We start from the raw sequence: 22,478 nt of genomic DNA, 5'->3' as shown, positions 1-22,478 counted from the left end.
AGGAAACTGAGGAACAAAAAGGTAAGAAACCTGTGATAGAACCAAGCCTCAAACCCACATCTCATCCTACTTATATGATTTCTCAAAATCTCTTTTATTCTATCTAGCATCTTTCCATACATTTTTTTTTCACTCTCAGCTTTCGCTGACTATGCTGACTTCAGTAGTTTCAAAGAAAATGTCTTGCTTTATTATAATCTCCTTGAAGGCTGAAAATCGAATCATGTTTTATTTCCCTGTAGCCCCTGGTGAATAAATAAAATAATAGTTTTTTATAAACAGGCGTCACACTTATTACTGAAAAGACTTGAATTATTATTGCTTGAGCTCTACTTGAAACCAACTGGAATAAGATAATGAGCCCTCTGACTCATATACCTATGTGGTCCATCCAAACGAGTATCATTTATAATTACCCTCTTACAATGGTGGCTGTTACACTGGGAAAAAAAAAAAAAAAAGGAAAAACTTTTGTAATCATTACAGCCAACTTCTTTCTGGAGAAATATTATGGTGAGTGAAAACCTTTTTAACTGCTGGATCTATTATCATAGAAAAAATACAAAACGAATGCAACACCTTACCTTGCAAATAAAAACCTATGTTTGTCAAATGCAAAGCAACTATGAGACTGAAGCAGAAGTTTTGTAGTCAAAAAGACCTGGGCTCAAATCCCAACTCTACCATTTCTAGCTGAGTGACCATAGGTAAAATACTTACTTCTTTAAGCCTCAGTTTCTGCATTTATAAAATGAGGACAAAAAGTTATGATATCTCATGTGGTTGTTTTAAGGATCAACTGCATTGTATGTAAAGGGGCCATCATAACATCTGGCATGAAGTAAGCACTCAATAAATGTCAGCCATTATTATTACTACTAATTACTAACATGGCATACCAGAGAGCATACCACAGAGAATTACAGCTCACCGAATACGCTTCCTACACCCACTTTGTTTAGACTATGAAAGCAGAGATTATAAATACTTACTTTTCTATTTTCAACAGTGTTGGGGCATAGGAGGTATTCAACAAATCATTACTCAATAGATGAAAGACTCAGTGAATGAATAATACCAAGACAATTAAGATTAATTCTGTTGCACATTAAAGTTTCTAAGGGAAAACCTATTCATTATTATGGATGAGTATCATTTTTCAAATGGCCTAAATGCCCAACAACAACAAAAAAATACACATTTTCTAATTGGGGGTATACTAACACATGGATACTGATAAACTGTGATCAATTGTGAGCTCCACCTCATTCAATCAAGATTTAAAATGAATTGCATGAATCAGCAAAAAGACCACCATTGAGACTGGGGCGAGCAACTCCATTAGAAAGACACCTAAGAGCAAGGAAAACCCAGCCTGAGACAGAAGTCTAGAGCAGACAATGTGCATTCAGACTAAGGCAGTTGATAGCTACCATTTTTGAAGTGCTTCACGGGTTCAAACAACAGGTCTAAGAATATCTGGATCTCCTCGGGTTGGGTCCCAGCCAGGAACCTCAGAACAATAGACATGCGGGTGCCAGAAGCAGATTTTCCCTGAGTTTTACTCCCAGTCTTATTCTTCATTCGGCCATACAAAATTCTAAAACATCAAAAGAACATTATTTTGTTTGCACATTAATCCTAAAACATAATATTAGGTGTTCTGTTTTCCTGGAAGGCTAGCATACCAATTCAACCAATAAATGGATATATTATACAACGAGGAAGAGTTGAGATAGAGATGAGATGAGATAATCTAACACAGACATTTAGAAAAACAGTATCGACAAAAAACAAGACTAAGGGAAGAAGGAAGAAGGAAATAATAAAGATAAAGGTTAGAAGGTAGTTCGTCGTAGGAGGAAAAAAGTAATAAAATAGGCAAGCCAAAAGTCAGTCTAACCAAAGAATGCAAACAAGAATAAAGATTCAAAAGAAATAAAATAAGAGAATACAACTATAAGGAAACCAGAAAGGTTTCAATTAAATTAGTAATTTTCTGGGGAAAAACCCCAAACATATAAACAAGTAAAAAGAACTTAAGAAAACCCAGTTAGATCTGTAATCATGAGTAAACATGGAACTCATATAGTTTTACAGATGAATTTTTTAAATTTTCAAGGAAAAATAATGTCGTGCTATAAAGTTTCGTAGAAGAGAGAAAGCAGGAAATATTCCTTTTTTGTTTATGAAAACAATATAACTGTATATTAAGATGGAATAAGGAACCAAAATAAACTAAATACTAATCTTGCTTATGAACATAAAACACAGTATTTCTAAATACAGTGTCCAGTGCTGCATTAAAACAAGCCAAATAAGAATTATTTCAGAAATGCAAGAATTAATAGTAAAATCTATTAGATTAATATAGGTCAATAGCTCATAGAAAACAGTTAAAAGGATCGCGTAAGACATACTTAATAGGCATTCTAATAAAAATGAACATCTATTCTTGATAAAATATTAAATACCCTAGTAATAAAAGTTACTCTTTTAACATGGTTAAACTTATTGACTTAACATTCAAAATTCAAAGACAGTGGTTTTCAAACTTTTCAATATTAGGATTCCTTTATTGATCTTAAACATTACAGATGTCTCCAAAGAGCTTTTGCTTTGAGTTTTATCTATTGATATTTATCAAAGTAGAAATTAAAACAAGTTAACATAGGTAACATTTTAAATGAAAAATAATTATAATTTCCAAATTTCTCCCCACCAAAAATTAGCGAGACTAGAGGCATTGTTTTACTTTTTTTTCAAATTTCTTTATTGACTCGGTTATTAGAAGACAACTAGATTCTCATATCTGCTTCTGCATATATTAAAACATAGAATAAAAAAATTTTATATCATAAAAGAGAACATGAAATTAACTCAATATTTATGAAAGTAAAATTTAGAGCAATACTGGACTTAATTTTATCAAGGCCTTGGAGTTTACCTTCTAGCTGGGGAGATAAACAGTAAGAAAGAGGCTATGTTGGATGATTAAATATCGTAAAGAAAAGTCGACTAGTGAAAGTAGAGTGTGATGAGAAGGTGTGATTTTAAATAAAAACATCAAGGAAGGCATCTCTGATGATATGACATTTGAGATGAGACTGAGAGAAGAGGAGTAAGCTGTCATGTGTTCCAAGCAGAGGGATGAGGAAGTCCAAAGACTCTGAAGTGGGGTCCAAGGTGGGCAGTGAATGGAAGAGATGTGGTTAGAGAGGCAGTGTGGGGCAGGGCCATTCCAGGTCCTCTAGAGAGTAGTAAGGACTTTCTATTTTGTTCTCTGTAAAATTGGACCTCAAAGATTTTTAAAAATAGGACTAACAGTCTGACTGATGACCGTTATTTACTATTTTTTTTTCCCACCAAGAGAAAATCAAATGAAAACTATTAAAACAAATAAAGTTCTTTGATGTGGATGGTTAACTACTTAAGATGAAACATCAATAGCTTTTGTGTGTCATACTTAGGCATATACCAAATAAATAAATTATTTTTATTATTTTTAATAGCAAAAGTTAGAGCAATATTGGGCTTAATTTTATCATTAATATTAAAATAATACCATGGCAAGATCTTTCCTCATGTTAGGGACAAAATATTCTAAAGTAAGTCCCTATAACAATCTGACTACCCTAAAAGGTCCAATTAAAAAATTTTTTAAAGAAAATACAAAATGAAATGTTCCATTACAATTGCTGAAAGAACCATAATACTAATACTCAGAATTGTTTTTGTGATCGACTATTTAAAAAACAAAACAAAACAGTTTTTAAACAGTACAAATACCTCATCAGAATAGGAAACAGATCTGCTCGGTGGGCTGTTTTCACTATTGTATTATCTTCCGAAAGGCTAAAATGCACTATCTCTTCCTTAAAGCTTCTGTCTTCAAGCAATCTTTGCAAGTTTTCCCTTTAAAAATAGAATACAGCACAAATCATCACTAAATAATCAAGAGTACTTTTAAAAAATGCAATATAATAGAGTACTATGTGTAACTAAAATGGATATTAAAGAATAGTCCATAATGTAGTTGATATCCATAAAGGACAACTTTTCTAAAAATAACTTTCCAAAATGACAGGTTTTCAAATTTTAAGATAAACAAAATTATAAGGAGTTAGACTTAGTCAATAATTCAACTGTTTCAAAGAGCATACATAATACAAAACATTACATAAGCAAGGAAGAATGATATAATCTCTCAACACCAACTTTTCAATTAATATTCTCTTTCCTACCTTATCATCTATGGAGAAGTAGCTTACAAATACACTCCCAGTTTTCATTTCTTATCTAAAATAGCATTATAATTACCTTAGAAAAGAGGAAAATTTCCCAAGCCTTCACAAAATTACTTTGAAAGAGGCTTTCAGGTAGAAAGAAAAAAAAAAAGCCAAAGAAACAGCATTTCTTTAGCTTCAAATAACTTACCTATAAGGGAGAATATGTGGATGTTTATACGTCATTATGCAATCCAGGGTTATTTTTTGCACTGTTTGATCTTGGTGAAGCAACAACTAAAAATGATATTTCATAAAATAAATCAATGAAGTCATATACACATACCAATAGGATAGTAATTTACTTGTGTTAATTTGCAAAATTAGATTTCTTAGAATCTAAATTTTTAGGTGTGGGTTAAAGCTGATTCCTGGCAAAAGCCGAACATTTTCCTGGAATTGAAGGAGGATGAATGGAATCTGTGTAAAGACCAAGATAAAAACAAAATTCTGACATTTGCATCCCACATGCCAGACCTTCAGGTCTATCAGTCTCTTGGCCAAGGCCAATTCTCTACATAATCTGGATTTACACCAAATGAACTGGTCCTGTCACGAGCAAAAGCTCTTATAACACTGTGACGGTAATGGCGTTAAAAAAATGCCTAGGAAGTCCTGGCTCTGAGGCCTCTCTGATCAGTCAGTTCAGAATTTTACTTTCTTTAGACAACTGAGACTTTTGAGCTCTGGCTTTATAAACGAGCTATACCCGAGTTACGGGCAGAATATGGATAAATTCGGCTGACATGAAACATTTCATCTAAAAAACATCCAAATGAAAAAAAGAACATTTTGTTTCCCCAGATGGCTTAGAATGACACCCAATTCTTACTCTGCTTCTGAAATTACATTTTTTCTGCAACCATTTCTGGAATTCAGGGTCATATATTGTAACAGACTATTATTCCAATTATCTTCTTCCACTCAATGTAAGATTCTGAAATCCTTGCACTCCATCGACCTAACTTACCGAGAAGTGAAAATTAGCCAATTGCTCTTGGCACAACCCCCACTCCCTTCTAAAAGCTAATTCCCATGACATAATTAATGCTTTGCTATACTTACTGTTAATACAGCCTCATTGATGTTTAGTCATCCAAAATGCTTTAAAATCAACTAAATTAGTACTGTCTAAAACTGTGTCTCAAGATACAGAAAATGTCTATTAACTTAAAAAATATATCTATACTTTAAATGTAGACGTGGACTCTATTCAACAATTATTGAAAACTCGAAAGTGGTTTTGGAAAGAAAATGATAGAAGACAATTCACAAAGAATTGCAGTGGCAGAATTTATTTTACTTACCTGAAGATACAGCTCATATAATTTGGATTCCAAATATAAGGCTCGCGGATTTGAAAATTTAGAGAAAACTTGCAAATGAGCAATTAACTGCCTAGAAAGAGAGAGAGAGAGAGAGAGAGAGAGAGAGAGAGAGAGAGAGAGAGAGAGAAAACAAAATTAAAGAACAGAAATTATTTTCTTAAGGTGGTAGTACCCACCAATTTTATTGTGACAATTATTCCAAAAACCTTGACAAAGTTTTCCTATTAATTACAGAAACAAGTATCAATTGTTTAGATTTATGAAATTATTCTTCAGAAATTCCAATTCTCAGGCAGGTCTTCCCCTGAAATTCAGGTTCCCCATTCCAGAAAATCATTCAGAATGTGCTTAGAAAGCGTTAGATTAAACCAAAAGTAGAAAGAAAGTAATAAAAACAGTAATACATTTCATAGTTGAACACAGATGAATTTTGAAATGATTCCTTGTCTAATAGCTTGCAATCAACAGGGAAGAGGTAAAATATACTCTTCCTCACTCTCCTATAACATAAATACAGATGTCAGGCAACAGGGTCCAAGTTTAGTAAGGAAGAAGAAAGAACAATACTCTGTGGAAGTTAAAACTGAAGATGGGACTGCCTCAGAAAAAATTATATATTATCTACTATAACATACCAAGAAGAGAATTTCTATCATATTTCATCACTCGATTTCCTAATCTATAGACTCTACGGGGTTTTAAAAATATTTGAGAACACTGTTTTTTCTGTGTGTATTATAAGACATATCAGAACTTAAAAAAACCATGAATGAATAAAATGTTAAGATTTGGATAGATTTCACTTGCCTAGCACAAGAACATAAGCAGGGAGGAGTGGAGAGAGGGAGGTGCCAAGCTACACGTATGACTGTCACTCTGAGCTGTGTGACTGTCGGGGAAGGTTAATTTAATTAATGTCTCAGATTCTCAGTTTCTTCATCATGACAAGGACAAGAACTCCGGGGTTTCCGTGAGGATTAAATGAAAGAACAAAAGTTGTGGGGCCTCTGCTCCTAAGAATTTAGCAAACAGTGCATTTCTCTGCTCCTGGACAAAAGAAAGCAAAACTGTGAAGGTCTTACTAGTTAATATAGAGAACATAAACTGGAAATTAAGACCTCTTTAGATATTATAGCGTAACAGGAGTAAGGGAAGCACTGTTGTTTATATTTAACTTGAATATCTGTGATGGCTAGTCTTTCGAGTAATCCTAACAATGTAATGAAGCACTAGGTGTTGTGATCCAAGTATTTTGTGGTTGTTGTTAACATCCTCAACAGGTGGACTTTAGCTAAGAGATTACCCTAGATAATGTGAATGGGCCTTGTCCAATCAGTTGAAGGCCTCAAGAACAAAAACTGATGTTTCCCAAAGAAGGAATTCCACCAAAGACCATACCATAGAAATCTTACCCTACGAATTTCAGACTCAAGACTATAGCATGAAATCCTGTTTGAGTTTCCAGCCAGCTGTCTTGCCCTGCAAATTCTGGACTTGCTGGCTCCCATAAGTACATGAGTCAATTCTTTAAACAAATCTCTTTATATACACACACACACCCATATATATGTCCATTCTATTGGTTCTGTCTCTCTAAAGGGCACTGGCTGATGCAATGTCCTTGTAATTACTTATCATTAAGCCCTTGCAGTTTAACAAATGAACTTAAAATTTTTTTCCTGTTGAAACATCCATTCCTTCCCCTAACATTAAGTATTTTTAAGTGCCGTATAGCCTTAAAGAACCAAAGAGAACAGGAGCTAATTTACATATTCTCATTAAGTACTTGCCAGTGGAGTGTGTTCCATGAAGGATTGTAAACTTGGACTATGAATATACTGAGATGGCACCAAGAACGTGATGATCAATTTACTCAAATTTTCAGTCATGGTGTGTGTTAGCATAGTCTGTTTGATTACAGGGGACAGAAAAATTAATTAAGACAGGGACATTATCCTTAAAGAGTTCCTGATTTTCATGACAGATCCATAAAAATATCAACATTCAAGGCAAGTAGTAGCACCATGATAGAGGTAGAAATGGCTGTTAATGAAAACTTGAAGTTGGAAAAGATGACTTTCAGTTTAAAAAACAGGCAAGTGTCAATGAGGAAGCAGCACGAGAACTGTGCCTTGAAGTATGAATAGCATTTCAGCTGGCGGCAATGAGGCAAGAATATTGTAGAAAGTAAAAAGGGTGCAGCAAGGTTCAGGGGTGAGAAAGGAAGGGCTCTAACTGGATAAATAGTTCATTCATTTATTTAACAAACATGCTGGCTATCATGCTGAAGTATATGAAAATGAAACAGCAATCTTTGTCTTGGAGGAAGCAGGAGGGGATAGATCATTCAGAGTTATGGGAAGGTAGAAGTAGAGGAGGAACTATAGTTTCATGAAGCTTCGTCGTGATCTTTCCTGCCCTTGTGCTTTATATATTATTTCCATTAGCTGGGAAGTCCTTCCCTGCCCTAGCTCCTAGCACACTTTGGTCTTTCAGCTTCAAAGTTGCCTTTCTACCTATTAAAAGTCTTCCCTTTGTGGTAGAATTGTCATTTTTTCATTGTGTTCCCATAACTTCTTTAAAAATATTTCCTCTATAAAAATATTAACCACACATTAGACTGTACTTTCTGCATTGCCAAGGTTATGTACCATCCATCTTTGTAATCCAGCACTTAGCAAAAGGCACTCAATATAGTTGCTGAATGGTTGAACTAATAAAGGGCTCATAGGAAAAACTCAACAAATGGGCATACTGAAAGTGTTAAATGGGCATACATCAAGTGTTAAAATAACACAGTAGCACCAAATCTAGTGGCTCCTTGACACACTCAATTCAAACAAAGAAGCTGGAATAACTTCTAAAAGCATGATCACTTTCTTTTTCTAAGGTTTCTAACAATTTAGGTAAACGAATTACCCAGAAAATAAGAAAGAGAAAAGAAGAGCATGAAGAGAAAAAGTAACCAGAGGAGACAATTCAAAAGGCTAAGTAAAAGTGCTGACACATTTATTTCTCAGAAAAGATGTTCCATTACATGTTCTCCAAGCACGTAGTATAATGTTCCAGCACTATGAAAAGTGAATGACAAAGGTCAAAGACCGTTTAACTGCTCTGACCCCCTGGTGCTCTTATGCATAAAAAGAAATGAAGACTGGATGACCCCAACTCCAACATTTTGTGGCTAAAAGGAAACAAAAAAAAAAGCAAACAACCAAAAACTTAACTTAGAAGACTGACTGTCTTCTTTGGGCTATAAAAGAAAACTCCAGGAAGACACAGAATTTATGTAAATGATTCTCTGAGCAGTTCATCTCCTCCAAGGCCATCTCCCAATCAGGCCAAAAGTGATCTCTTCCCATTTTTCCGAGAACCGTAAATCCGTGACCTATCAGCAGTGCTGAACTTACTTTGCTGCAGCTCTTCTCGTCTTTTTCTTCTGTGAGGGCTCATCTTGGGGTACCAGCCCTTCCTCCACCTCTTCAATGTCCGCAGCATCCGGTTCCTCTTCCGGTTCCTCTGCTGCCACCACTCTGCTTTTTCTTCGCAGATCCTGGGTTGGAGCAATCTGCAAATCTGCTGGGTAATACTCATTGCTACAGTGAAAAGAGAGTGATACAAGACATGAAGCTGAAATGTCCTATTTCTGTTTGTGACAGATGTTATATCCACAGTTCACAGAATCACACAGGGACATCAGAGGCACCTTAGTCAAGCCTCTTCTGTCTGCATCATCGTTTGTTCATGGTCAGTCCCTCTGAAGAACCCCACTTGACAAGTCAATCTTTAACTGCAGAGGACAGCCTGTTCCACTATGATACTGTTGAATCTACTTGAAATGTCTACTTTAGACTGAGCAGAAATCAGATTTCCTGTCTCTGGAAACACAACTGGAGGAGGCAGGTGCAGGGGTGGCTTATATTAAATAATGAAAGTATAACATTGAGACCATGTTGGTCACTTTCTACCAGATGCATTCTACTTTGTCAATGTCCTTTCAAAAATACAGTGCTATAACAAAATTCGGTCCTCCAGGTATGGTTTGATAAGACAGATGGAACTATTGACTCTATTGCCTTTAGAGGCAGTCGCAACACGACACAGGCTCAAACTGAATGTCCAGGCAATAAAAATCAGTAAATCTTTCTGTCTGTCTCCTCTGAACTAAGCTTGTGCAGTTGGAATGTGTATTTGTTCTTATTGAATTCCAGCTCTTTAATTCTGGTCCACTGTTGCAAGCAACTAACATTCTCTTGAAGGCTGTCACTGTCATTCACTGCATTCATTTTATGTCACTTTAACTCGCTCATCCAACAATTATTATTTTGTTGTCTGTTCTGTGCATGGCACTGGGTGACAGATATAAGAAAACTGATCAGACATTCAAATCCTCACTCAAAAATGTATTGATAAAATAGCATGTTTTAGGACACTACCCACCTGGAAGAAACTCTAGGTTAATACACTAAACTACTACTGGAGGGCTGAGACACTGCCATATTTAACTTTGTGTTCTCACCTAGCAGCATCTAGCAATTAACTAAATTAATTGGATGAACAAATGAAATGAGCAAAGTTGCTGTCAGTTACAAACTATACCATCATCGATTTAATAACATCTGAATTACACTCTTAACATCTAATTAACCCCATGACATATTTTTCACCTTTATCTCCATGCACAGCATGCTCACTCACTCGTTTATTAAATAACACAAAGCATTTACAAGTGTGTCTACAGAGCAAGTACTCATTCATTATGTGTCACCGTCACCTATTATTGGGGTGTTTTTGCCATTCTTAGTCATTCATTCCTGGTTCTGATTCTTCTCAGAGAATGTTTACAAGGGATTCACAAATTAATTCTAATGTCAAAATATTTGAAACATAATTAGAGATATAAATTTCTAGCCAAAAATAAAAATAAAAAGCCTATAATATATTTCAAAGCCAGAATTAAAGGTGACATTTGGGTTTTCCATAGTTTGGATCATCTATAAAAGTATTAGTTACAGGTAATCGGTGGCAACTAGTCTTAATTAAAACATGTTTTAAAATTGTGTATTTTTAGCCTCTAAGCCTTCTGAAACACAGAGACTCATTGCTTGTTATAGGCTCCTCTATCCCTACACCCACAGCATCTTGCACTATTAGAGGAAGGTCTTTATCCTTAGGCTGAGAGATAATCTATTTCTTTCTTGAAGGAAAAACTTAGAAAATTATCATGGCAGGAAATTCAGATCCTACTGACACCATTAATACCACCTTGCATATTCATAGCCCTTTGCAGTTCACAAAACAACTGATAAATATTATTTTACGTGATCTTCAAAATGAGGCAAGGAAGCTAATATTACTGTTCTCATTCTATAAATAAAGACTAAAGACTTATGTGAAGGAGAGAAAGATCAATACTCTTCTACCATCCCATCTACTGATCTGCCCACATCTTTGCTTATAACCTTTCCTAGAAAAAATTATTAATACAAACCTTTCCCCTTATGCATGGGATCCTATATTCTCCTGGCTATTCAAAGACGTGGCTCTAGTAATTTTATCCCCTCTCTTGCATTATGAATTTTCCCCTCCTTCTGGATCATTCACGCTAGCATTACAGACATACATGCTGTTTAAATCTTAAATAGCAACCCCCAAAACAGCTCCCTCTCTTATTCCACATCTCCCTCTACTCATGTTTGCTTCAACTCTTAATACTTGTTTCTGCCATTTTTCTTCTCAAATTATCTCTTAAGGCCATTTTAATCAGGGTTTTATCGCCATCAAAATAAACAAAACAACTCATGTTAGGGTCGCCTCCAAAGCCAATGTCAATTATTATTATTCATCTGACTGATGTCTCAGACACACTGGATTCCACTGATCACTCCCTTCTTAAAGTCCTTTCTTCAAGGGATACTAAGTTGTCTTGGTTCCTCTTCTATTACTCTTTCCAGGCCTCCTTTGCTGGTTCCAACCTCTAAATATTGTTGACAGTCCTTGGATTTCTTTTTCTCTAGACTTATATTCCCAGGTGTGATTTAATTCCCTGTCCCAGAATTTAAAAAATCACCTATATACTGACAAATCTCAAATTTACTATCTTTAGACTAGAGTTTTCCCTTGAACTTTAAACTCCAAATTCAAGTACATACTTGACATCTCTATTTAGACCTCTACTTAGTACCACAAACTTAACTTATCTTAAATGAATTCTTGATCCTCCCCACAAATCTGCAAACTTCTACATTTCTCCCTCTCTCGGTAAATGCAGCTGCTCAGGCTAAACCTTTCGAGACTCCCTTGATTCCTTTCCTTCTTATACCCTTCCCCTCCCGTACCGCTGCCATGCCACATATAGATTTGCTGGCAAATCCCACAGGCTAATCTAGTTGTAATTCTTCAAAAATATATCTTATTGAATTGAAATCCTTCAAAAAATATTCAGAACTCAACTACCTCTCATTATCTGTATTACTACAACTCTGGTCAAGTCACCACCATTTCCTGCCCGCATTTCTGCATCTCCTCCTAACTCTCTACTCTCGAGTCTCTCTGCTCTCACCACAGCCAACCTACAGTCTTTTCTCAACAAAGCAGCCAGAAAACTCCTTAAGAAAACTTAAGTCACGTCATCCTTAAGTTTAAACTTTCCAATGGCTTCCCATTTCACCAACAGTAAAAACCAAAGTCCTTACGATCACTTAAAAGCCCTACACAGTTCGGTCTCCTGTTAACCTTCGGCCCTCGCCTCCAAATATTTTCTTCTGGGATCACCACAGCAGCCACTCTGATTTCCTTGCTGTTCCATGAACCAGCCTGGCATGTTGTGGTTCACTGCCTGCTTATCCTAACCCTATAGCATTTTCCTATGTCAAGAAATAGTCTTGGAAAACATATATGTATTGATTAATTAGTATTGTTCTATATAGCACAACCCTTATCTTTAGCATTTTAAGCAATCTAATTCTTATGTATCCTACCTAGTCAAAACAGAATAATGTTCCAGAAAGTTCTTATTTGTTTTTGAGAGTACATTCCTCAGTATCATGGGAAACATTCAAGGGATTCAAACAGAGTGACTGGAGTTGAGTTACTGGAAAATGCTTTTAAGCCCCAGGCAAACAATAAAACAATGAACAATGAAGCAAGAAATAGCAAGGTCTTTGGACACTGAGCTAACTCAATATGGCCTTTCTTATTTTGTAACCTGGAATTTTTTTTATTAACACCATTCGTGGGCTAAATTCCTATAAAATTAAGTGGTGAACCAAACCAGTTTAGTTGTTAGCTGATATGACCAGTGCTTTATAGATGTGCCAATGATTTGAAAACATGACAGATGTAAAAAGAACTCAGCCAATTTGGGAGCTTAATACTTTGTAGTTTCTCTTCCTCATACCCTACAGGAATGTATTCCTAGAGGAGAATACTTACTTGATAAATCTCAAGAAAAGTGGGGAGAGCTCCCTGGATCGTGGCTCTACCCTCTCTGGGAATTTTGCCAGAGCTCGCCAGAGCAAAAATCGAAAATTAGTATGGTCCAGCCTTTCCTGACAGGTGGTTTTTAATGTTAACTGCTCAAAATAAAGATTTTCAACATCTCCTTCCTGAGACTGCTCCCAACTTTCACCTCCAGTGGACTTCTCCTCATCTCTTATATCATTTTGTAGTTCTTTCTCTGAAAGAAAAAAAAGTCATCATCACTACTAAAGAAATGTTTTAACATGTGTCCTATATATTTCCTCAAGGAAGGGCATTTCTTTCTCTAGTAATATAAGGAAACAATAAACCATATCCACAGGCTATCAAAGATAATATACTTCTCATTTCTGTTTCCCAATTTCATGTGTAATTAAGAAGGAAAAATTAAGCAATCATTTTTCCTCCCAGCTACCCTTCACACCCCATACATACCAGCATGTGCAGCTGCTTTTTCTAGATGTTCATAGTAGACTTTCCAAAATTTCTTATTTTCCATTTCATGTGCATGAGAACTAAGAGAAAAGACCACAAAACAAAATATGTGATATGATTTTAAAATGTGATATTATTTTGAGATATCTCACAGAAAAAGAGTGAACAGATATAACTAAAATGCTAATTAACTTATCCCTGAATGTGGAGTTATAAACAACTTTTGTACTTTTCTATATTTATCAAAATGCCTACATTGAGCACAGATTATTTTTCTAGTCATAAAGTACTAACGGGTATTTTTAAAGACCTAAGTAGATATCTATAAGAAAACTATTTTTAAAGCACAGTAATGAGAATGGGGCGTGAGGTATAAAATACTGTCTATTAAGTAGAAGAAAGTCCTCTGTTTAGAAAGAAAACTCGGTTTGTTCAAAGCTAACTTTAAAGTTTTGTTTTCACCTCCACCAAATTCAAATATACTTATCGACACAAAGGCAAAATAAATATTCACTAACTGCATGCAACGAATCTTTCAGAACTTAAGAGAAATTTGACCAATCACATAAGTGTGTTCATATAATTTGATATCCTAGCAACAGGGTTCTCAGAATGTTTATATTGTTTCTGTCATTAATTTTCTAAGAATATGCATAAACTTTACATGTGACATGAACTACATATGTTGTTGACTATATATAAAAAATAAACCAATTTTTAGACAGAAAGATGTACTCAACAGGAAAACAGCCCCGTCAGCTATGGAGAAGCACTAAAGGTGCTCAGTAATTGAAGAGCTGACAATTTTGACAGTGGGCTATTGGTAACACATGTCAGATTCTTCCTTAACAACAATAAACAAAATTATGAAGTTGATGTTAAATGGCCTTGCTTTCAGCATTCTGGTTTGACAACTTTGAAAGGCAGGAAATGGCAGACAAATTGGTTCCAAATTGGAAAGAGATTTGTTTATTTTGCTTCTGTCAAATAAGAACGAGTAGGGTTTTAAGAGGTATATTTCTAATCTGACAAAAGCCAGAGTAGACCATTTAAAGACAAATATCTGTTAAAAGACAGATTTCTACATATGAGGCATAACATATTATTATTAAGGTCTTTTTTGGCGTTAAAGGAATTTTGGATACTAGATAGCAAGGGTTTTAAAGTCCTCATTTTTAAATTAAATTTTAGCTTAATGACTCAACATATATAAGTAAAAGTATGCAATTGCACAATACTTTGTTACTGAACAAAATTCAACAATATAGATGTGTTAAAGTAAAAAAAGAAGTCCTCCTAAGTAATTTCAATGTACAAAGAAATATACATATAATATTTGAACTACTAAAAACTTGGCATCGGAGAGAATAATTAATGTTTACTTTTCTTCACCCTGTCCTTCACAGAGGATTTAAGGTGGATATAAATACTGTACCCACCCATTCAATTTAATCACACTTAGGAATATAGAACTAACTCTATCATTCTGTAGTAGTTAAAACATTATAGCTTCATCCATCTAACCCATGCTTACCTTATGAGTTCAATAACGGGATCCCAGAGAGGACTGAAGTTAACATATAACATGCCTAATAGATAACGAAGTGGCACCTGCAATTATAGACAAGTTTAATAAATGGGTAATAGAATGGCACTAAAATCCAAATATTGCACCTCAGACAATCTGAGGTTTGGAAAGAAGTTTGTGCTTTAAGAAGAAATTGTAGGTCTCAATCCAAAATTCAGTGAGTAATCATTTTCCGACTCTCCCCAAAATGTCACTCACTGTTTAACATAGAAGAATCGCTAAAGCAAAACACAGTATTCAAACTCACTCCAGATGTTCATGCTTAAAAGATATATTTGAATAAACAGATTTGACTCTTCATTAAATTTCCTTCTAACAAACACTGACATCACCGTCACCTTATAAAACAAAATTTGAACCGTAATCAGTAAAGCACAGATGCCAAAGAACCCAAGAAAATATGCTGTGAATAGCAGCTGTGGCTTCACAAACAGATGTCTGAGTTATCTCAACTATGCGTTAAAGGAGTTCCAGTCAGAGGATCTGAAGTTTTCTCAGTCACCCTTTGCAACAACAGTCATTACCAGCATCCCCGTTTGCTAGGAAGGCATTGTGTAGAATGCAAGTTCTATTACTGTTTGAGGGTGGGATGTCTGTAACTATTTCAGCAGCAGAGCCCCTTTTCCAAATGAAGCATAACACAGGACACTAATACACAAAGCATAGGAATAAAAGAACTACCCTGATTGAAAGGGGAATGCCTCCACTTGGCCTTGCTCCCAAAGGGACTGGTGATGTATCTTCAAGAGCTATGAACAGAAAATCCTTGCTACAAAAGCTAGAGGACTGATGTCCTGCAACAATGAACAAACTGCAGAAGATATCAGGCTTTAAACTTGACACTGAGTCTTCCTGTCGCCACTTACTACCTATCTTCACATGATACACACATATTCAGGAGAAGGAGGACAATAAATTATTTCCATTGTTGAGAAAAGGCTGGAAGAGCTATTTAACTCAAAGCATCTAAAACAACTGAGGCTTTATCTAGTTTTAAAAAGTCTTTTTTGTGTGTGTGACTGCTTGGTATGTTTCTCTTTTCAAAAGCCAGCCAAATGAATCTTAACGCATAAATTAAGTTAAAAAAAAAAAAAAAGAAGAAAGAACATTTTTATACCTCCTGTAACGGCCCATCGGGGACTGCAGTCTGTACCACATCATGTCTTAGTTTTCTCAGATGAAGAAGCTTCTCTCTGTAATCATTCACAGTTGCAGGAACAAGTTCTGCCTGGCGTAATATGGCAAAGACAGACTGACGCTCTGAGAGCCCATCATCCTGAACAACCCAGAGAAAACCAAGGAGTCATGTCAGCATTTTGATTTTCCAAAAACAAACAAACAAACAAAAAAGCATTAAATGTGACCAAAGGCCTAAAAACTGGGATATGTTAATGTTTAAGTTAAAAAAGCAACACGTTTTGGGAGTAAATGATTACATTTTCCTCATACCATTTACTTTCTGGCAGGTAATTTAGGTTTAGTATCTAGCATAGAAATGACAAGAAAAAAACAGGAAAGTAATTCTCAAAATGGCTTGAATTGATTGGCAACATGTTGAAATAAAGAAAATGTATATGTATTTTTGCTATACAATTCTACCTCTAGTAGAAAGATTTCTACATCAAGAAGTATTAATTCATGTTATGGAAGTATTTCCCTATACAAAGACATCTGTAGAATTACTAGAAATTCTAAAAAACAGTAACCAACCCATCTAAGCATCCATTAACAGGGAACTAGTTAAATATTTTAAACTGGTTCTGCTATTCAAACTTTAAAAGAAATGAGGTAGGATTAGAGGTACTAATATGGAAAAACCTTCACAAAATCATTTGTTTAAATTATGTGTGTGTACAAAAATCTTAAAAAATATTCACCAATTAACTGGATTTTGAGTGGTGGCCTTTTTTTCGGGGGGGGTGGTTAGAGTAAAAATTACAAAATTTTTTTTCGGTTTTTATGATAGATATTTACATAGTGTTGGAATTTTCTATGAAATTATCATTTTGGAATAAAAATACATATCAAATTACAATTTTAAAAAATCATCCAAACTGAAGAGTTAAAATACCTCCTTTAGTTCCGGAAGTCGAACCTCAAAGTGGTTTAAGATCCGTATTGTCAAAAGCCGAATCTAAAGAAGTAAAAGGCAACTGAGACTCATGGACATGGACTACAGACTAGTGGTTACTATAAGGTAGGGGTTTGGGGGAAGGGAGAGGTAGACGGGGTAAAGAGGATCAAATATGTGGTGAGAGAAAGAAATCTAACTATGGGAGGTAAACAGTGTATGTATATATATTTGCCTTACTGTTAAAGTGTACAGTTAAAACTTACTGGATTTCATCAACCAATGTCACCATAAAAAAAAAAAAAATTAATTAATTAAAGAAAAAGTAGAAGGCATAAGAAGAAACTGATTAATCGTGAGACCTAAGTTTTATAGACTTATGAAAAATATACTACTTTTCAGAGTAATACATGATTATTCAAAACCAACCAATACCTGTTTCAAATGGTGTGTGGAACACTTAATGACCAGACTAGACTGGCAGGGTGAGATTGCCCATAAAACCATGTTGTTTCTTTGAACTGTGCCACTATAAGCATCTCTGTACTTAAGTGCAAAGGATCCGCATAAGCTTACAATTCCATTGAAATTAGTGATTTTTATTTCTAAATAATGTATTTAGGTATTTCTGTACACCTGAATGAGCAGACTAACCTAGCTTTAAAAAACCATGCAGATTTTTCAGTTCTGCTCTACCCATACTGAACCAGTGTGGGGTGTAGGGACCCAGAATTTATGTTTTTATTAAGCTCCCCATTAGAGCTGCTGCAATCAGTATGTGTATGTCTGTGTTTAGAATTAGTGCTTTATAGAGAAACCACCCCACTGCAGCATTTTCTGATTAAAAAGCTCTGATAACCACTGGCAACACATTCAGAAGCAAAAGAGAGAGATGGAGAACACACCACAAAGCAGCCTACCTTGGATGTGCCAGTGGAAATGTTCGCTTGTAGCTGGGGAAATAATTCCATTAAAGCGTCCTCAGAAAGCGGCCCTTTGCAGCCACACAAGGATAATCTCTGATAATAGAGATCGGCCAACAGCAGCACAGATGGCTCTAAAGGAAGCATTCTGCAACAAGATAATTTATTAGACCCAAACTGCACCAAAAATCCCAGAGTCTTTAGATGATACTAGAAACTACAAATGATTATCACCTATGAAGGAAATGTAAAAGGGAACAGGTAAAAGTTTTATGTGCTCATTCAGTGCCACTTTAGAGATGAAGAATTTGTGGCCTAGCAGTAGTGAAGGACACACAGCTAGTTGGAGGCAGAGGCAGGATTAGAATGTGCTATTTTGACTAAAATGCAGTGCTGTCTTTTCAGTCTATATGGTCATAAATGACAATGGATTTATGGATAGGGGAAGAGATATAATAGTTACTGAGTGTCTTCCATGTGCTGGGCACTGAGCTAATGAGGAAAGCTGCACAGAAGAGGATACAGGCTCTGGGGTTGGGCAGCCCAGGTTTGAAGCAGCTCCATCAACCAAGAGCAGTGTAACCTGGACAAGTTGCTTAACTTCTATGCGCCATCCGTCTTCAACAAGTTTTTACTGAGTGCCTATTATGTGCCAATGACTTTTCTAGACACTTGATATAGCAGTAAACAAAAGGTAGTTCCTATCCTCCTGGAGCTTATATTCTAATATGGGAAGATAGTAAGTAAATAAAGTAATAAATAATCTGTATGAAAGTGATGAGTGTGGTAGAGGGAAGTAAATCAAGGAAAGGATGCTAGATCGAGAGACTGGGGTACGGGGGTGTAGTGGGAGAGGGCAAGGAGGATGAAGAGGAGTGCTATTTGATATAGGGGTGGTAAATGGTTAACGTAATGAAATCCTAACTGGTCTCTGTTGTTCCCCTTCAGTCTCTTTTCAACACAGCAGCCAGGGTGATCTTATGTAGACCTAAGTCACTTCCCTGCCCCATATCTCATGGATCCTCTTTCACTTAGAGTAAAAGCCAAGGCCCTTTAATGGCCAAAGGTCATATATTGCCTGCCACCCCAACCTTTATGTCCTCTTCTATTACTCATTCCTCACTTTGTTCAGCCATACTGGTTCTTTGCTGCTGAAGCCAGCAACTCTCTGCTCCCCCGGCCCCACCCAGAGTCGACATTCATGGCTTCCTGGGGTCTAGAACAGAGAATGCCTAAGGTCAACAACACTGTGCTGTGCTATGGTTGGAAACAATCAGCATTACATACCCTTTACATTCTGCAACACTAACTTACACACATAGTAGAACACCCCTTTACAAAGATGAACCTATATTTATAGACAGTGTCGAAAATTTTACCTATTTTAATGGGACGATTTATATCAATTCCAAATCTCCTATGTAAACACAGGATCAGGTATAAAAAAGATTGAAACAGGACTTTTATTATGTCCAAGATTTCACAAAAACAGCAGCTTTCATTTTTTTCCCATTATTAAGCTAAATGGAAGATATGTTCACTCACAATATTAAATTCTTCACACGTTCCACAGGAACCAAATTAAGAAGTTCAGAAGATTCTTCCAAACTTAACAGAGTATTTACAGCCTGACAAAGAACAAATAAATTTCCTAAAGGCAGAAAAACAGAAGAAACTATATTACTTATTTCTTTGACACAATCACTATCAGACATCTCATTTATCTAACACATTTTATACAAATTTCTTAAGTAAACTTGAGCCTTTTAAAGAATTACCTGTCAAATGTCAGAATATAATACAAAACTAGAAAGAGAAGGTTCTGAGTCTTATATTTTAACTTACTTAAGAGAAAAATATATTCGGAATTAGAGAATAAAAATATATGTTCCATTAACTGAGATGAGGAGGAAGTTCAATGGCCCCACCGACTTGCATTAGCAAAATTAGAACTTTTGAGGAGAGGAGACTCGGAGTTTTCAAAAGCTAAGACATTATCTTTGTATAAAACTAATGTTGCTTTTACACATGCAATTTATAAGGAATTACATATCCAATGGCTACTACTCAAAATCCAATCTATTAATATTACTTATACAGTCATTTAATCCTAGACCAGATGTTGGCCTGCAAATCAGATCTTGCAGGTTGTCTGTTTTTATATGACTGTCAAGCTAAGAACATTTTTTGTTTTGGTTTAGTTTTTTGTTTGCTTTAAAAAATATATTTTTAAAGAGTTATTTAAAACAAAAAAACAACCAAAGACAAATAATACATCACAAGGACTGAATGTGACCCACAAAATCTAAAATATTTACTAACTAGTCTTTTACCTAAAATTTTTGTCAACCCCTGCTCTAGACTTCAGAACAGAGCTGTCCAAAAGAACTTTCTGCTACCGCAGAAATGTTCTATACTTGGGTCAATATGCAGCTACAGTCCACCGTGGTAGCCAGTAGTCACATGTGGCTACTGAGCACTTGAAATGTGAGTCTACTCACTCCTCTAATATGTCTGCTTGGTATATAAGATAGAATCTTGCACGTTAATATTTAAATGAATGAATTACTATATACGTGTGATACAAAAAATATATTGTGCTAGAATAAAACAAAATACCTACTTTTAAATTGCTATTCTCAGGCTAATGGGCGGGGAGACATACAAGTCTATAACAGGAAATGGTGTTTGGGGCAGGGTAGCCTAATTCTGCCTGAAAGGGTCATGAAGGCCTTCCTAGAGCTTGGTTTTGAAAGATAAGTAAGAGTTCATCAAATGACAAAGATCTAAGAATTCCAGGAAGAAGGAACTCATGTGCCAAGGCAGCCAGAGGGTTGTAGAAGAAAGTCTTGCTTAGGATTAGCAAATGCTGGAGCCTAAGGTGTACACCGGGTACAGTGGGTATGGGAGATGGGGAACAAGACACACGCTGGGGCTCGAGAATGAGGGGGTATTACTTCTTTGACCTTAGCATCTTTTTGACGCTTTACCTTCAGATTCAGCTTATATTCAAGCAGTCGTGACTCAGTCACCACATTATGAAGTAAAAGTGCAATGCCTTCCTCTTACCCTCTTTTCCCTCTTATATCGTATAGGGGGTTAAGCCAGACGAGAAAGATTAGAGAACAAATAAGACTGTAACTCACCTTTTCCAAAGTTCCCTGTGTCAACAGTCATGAAGAGCGACTCTATGAAGAATGTGACTAGTGGTATCACCTTCTCTTTCTCAAGAGGTCTGTCCAAGAAGTAGGGAGAAAAAGGGACAAAATTCAAACTAGTATGGCTTTTTTCATGGAAGAGCAAGGAATGGCTAATAAAAGGTTTTAATCGGCATGCTAAATTATCTTTTTCAAAATAAGAGTTATTGTCTTACCTGATATGAGGTAACACAACGAGGGCTGCCCAAGAGTGTGAAAGGTAAGTAGTATCTTTATTTGGGGGTAACTGAATGATAGATAACAGATGGTCCAACACAGGGATCTGTGCCTTTTCTCCCTTGGATCTGGTCGTCTTCTGCTTTATAAAGGATCTGAAAGAAGAAAAGATAAACAAACGTTTAAAATAGAAGAGAATGTGAATGCTCTTGATCTAAGAAGTTTGAAATAAAATTGGGTTCCTTTCCATGTGTAGAGCATTTGGAGAGAGGAAAAAACTGGTAACCATGGCTGAATCTAAACAACTAAACAAATGTGCATTGTTTATGGATTTTCACTAATTTTACTTATTGGTTCTATTTTCTTCTGTTTTCTATTTTAATTTGCTTTATAACTTAAAGCAAATCTCTTCTAGTTTTAGGTATTACTTTTGAATTTAGTGCCGATGGACACGTTTTTAAGAACTGGAGAGGTAATTTATCAGAATAAACTGACTTCTTCCATCCCCCCTTTCCTTTTAGACATAAATTTTACTATAGTAATCCCGCCGTTATCTGTGGTTTTGTTAGGAAATTCCACAAACAAACAATAAGTTTTAAAATGTGTGTTCTTAGTGTGATGAAATTACATACTATCATGCTCCATGCCACCCAGGATGTGAATCATCTTTGTCTAGCTTCCCTACATGACAGACACCACCTGCCTATTGGTCACTTAAAAGCTGTCTCAGTTATCAGATCAACTGTTGAGATATCACAGTGCTTGTTTAAGTAATCCTTATTTTACTTAATAGCCCTAAGCACAAGGGTAGTGATTCTGACAATTTGGCTTTGTCAAAAAGAAGCCAAAAAGTGCCTCCTTTAAATGAAAAAGTGCAAGTTCTCAACAAGGCATTTTATCATCTTGTATCGTAACAAGAAGGGTGGGTACAGTACGATAAGATATTTTGAGAGAGGATACATTCACCTAACTTTTATTACACTATAATTGTTTT

The 22,478-nt window shown here is 35.6% G+C and overlaps 1 protein-coding gene across 2 annotated transcripts in view; it reads right to left on the bottom strand.

The window, feature by feature from the left end:
- UTP20 (UTP20 small subunit processome component) overlaps positions 1 to 22,478 on the bottom strand; it is an 83,512-nt gene that overhangs the window by 42,901 nt on the left and 18,133 nt on the right. For both annotated transcript variants that reach the window (XM_016127023.2, XM_036237356.1), the window contains 14 exons: positions 21,484 to 21,639; positions 21,257 to 21,345; positions 19,656 to 19,761; positions 18,108 to 18,258; positions 17,188 to 17,250; positions 16,234 to 16,392; positions 15,063 to 15,139; positions 13,529 to 13,608; positions 13,049 to 13,292; positions 9,025 to 9,210; positions 5,594 to 5,684; positions 4,438 to 4,523; positions 3,790 to 3,915; positions 1,434 to 1,600 (listed from right to left, as the gene is read on the bottom strand). In XM_016127023.2, coding sequence (XP_015982509.2) covers positions 1,434 to 1,600; positions 3,790 to 3,915; positions 4,438 to 4,523; positions 5,594 to 5,684; positions 9,025 to 9,210; positions 13,049 to 13,292; positions 13,529 to 13,608; positions 15,063 to 15,139; positions 16,234 to 16,392; positions 17,188 to 17,250; positions 18,108 to 18,258; positions 19,656 to 19,761; positions 21,257 to 21,345; positions 21,484 to 21,639 — 1,781 coding nt within the window. The remainder of the gene's footprint in view (positions 1 to 1,433; positions 1,601 to 3,789; positions 3,916 to 4,437; positions 4,524 to 5,593; positions 5,685 to 9,024; positions 9,211 to 13,048; positions 13,293 to 13,528; positions 13,609 to 15,062; positions 15,140 to 16,233; positions 16,393 to 17,187; positions 17,251 to 18,107; positions 18,259 to 19,655; positions 19,762 to 21,256; positions 21,346 to 21,483; positions 21,640 to 22,478) is intronic.

This window comes from Rousettus aegyptiacus, unplaced genomic scaffold (assembly GCF_014176215.1).
Source record: "Rousettus aegyptiacus isolate mRouAeg1 unplaced genomic scaffold, mRouAeg1.p scaffold_m13_p_2, whole genome shotgun sequence".
Classification (NCBI taxonomy): domain Eukaryota; kingdom Metazoa; phylum Chordata; class Mammalia; order Chiroptera; family Pteropodidae; genus Rousettus; species Rousettus aegyptiacus.
Note: the sequence above shows the minus strand (reverse complement) of the source record. Positions and strands in the feature narration are given on the sequence as shown.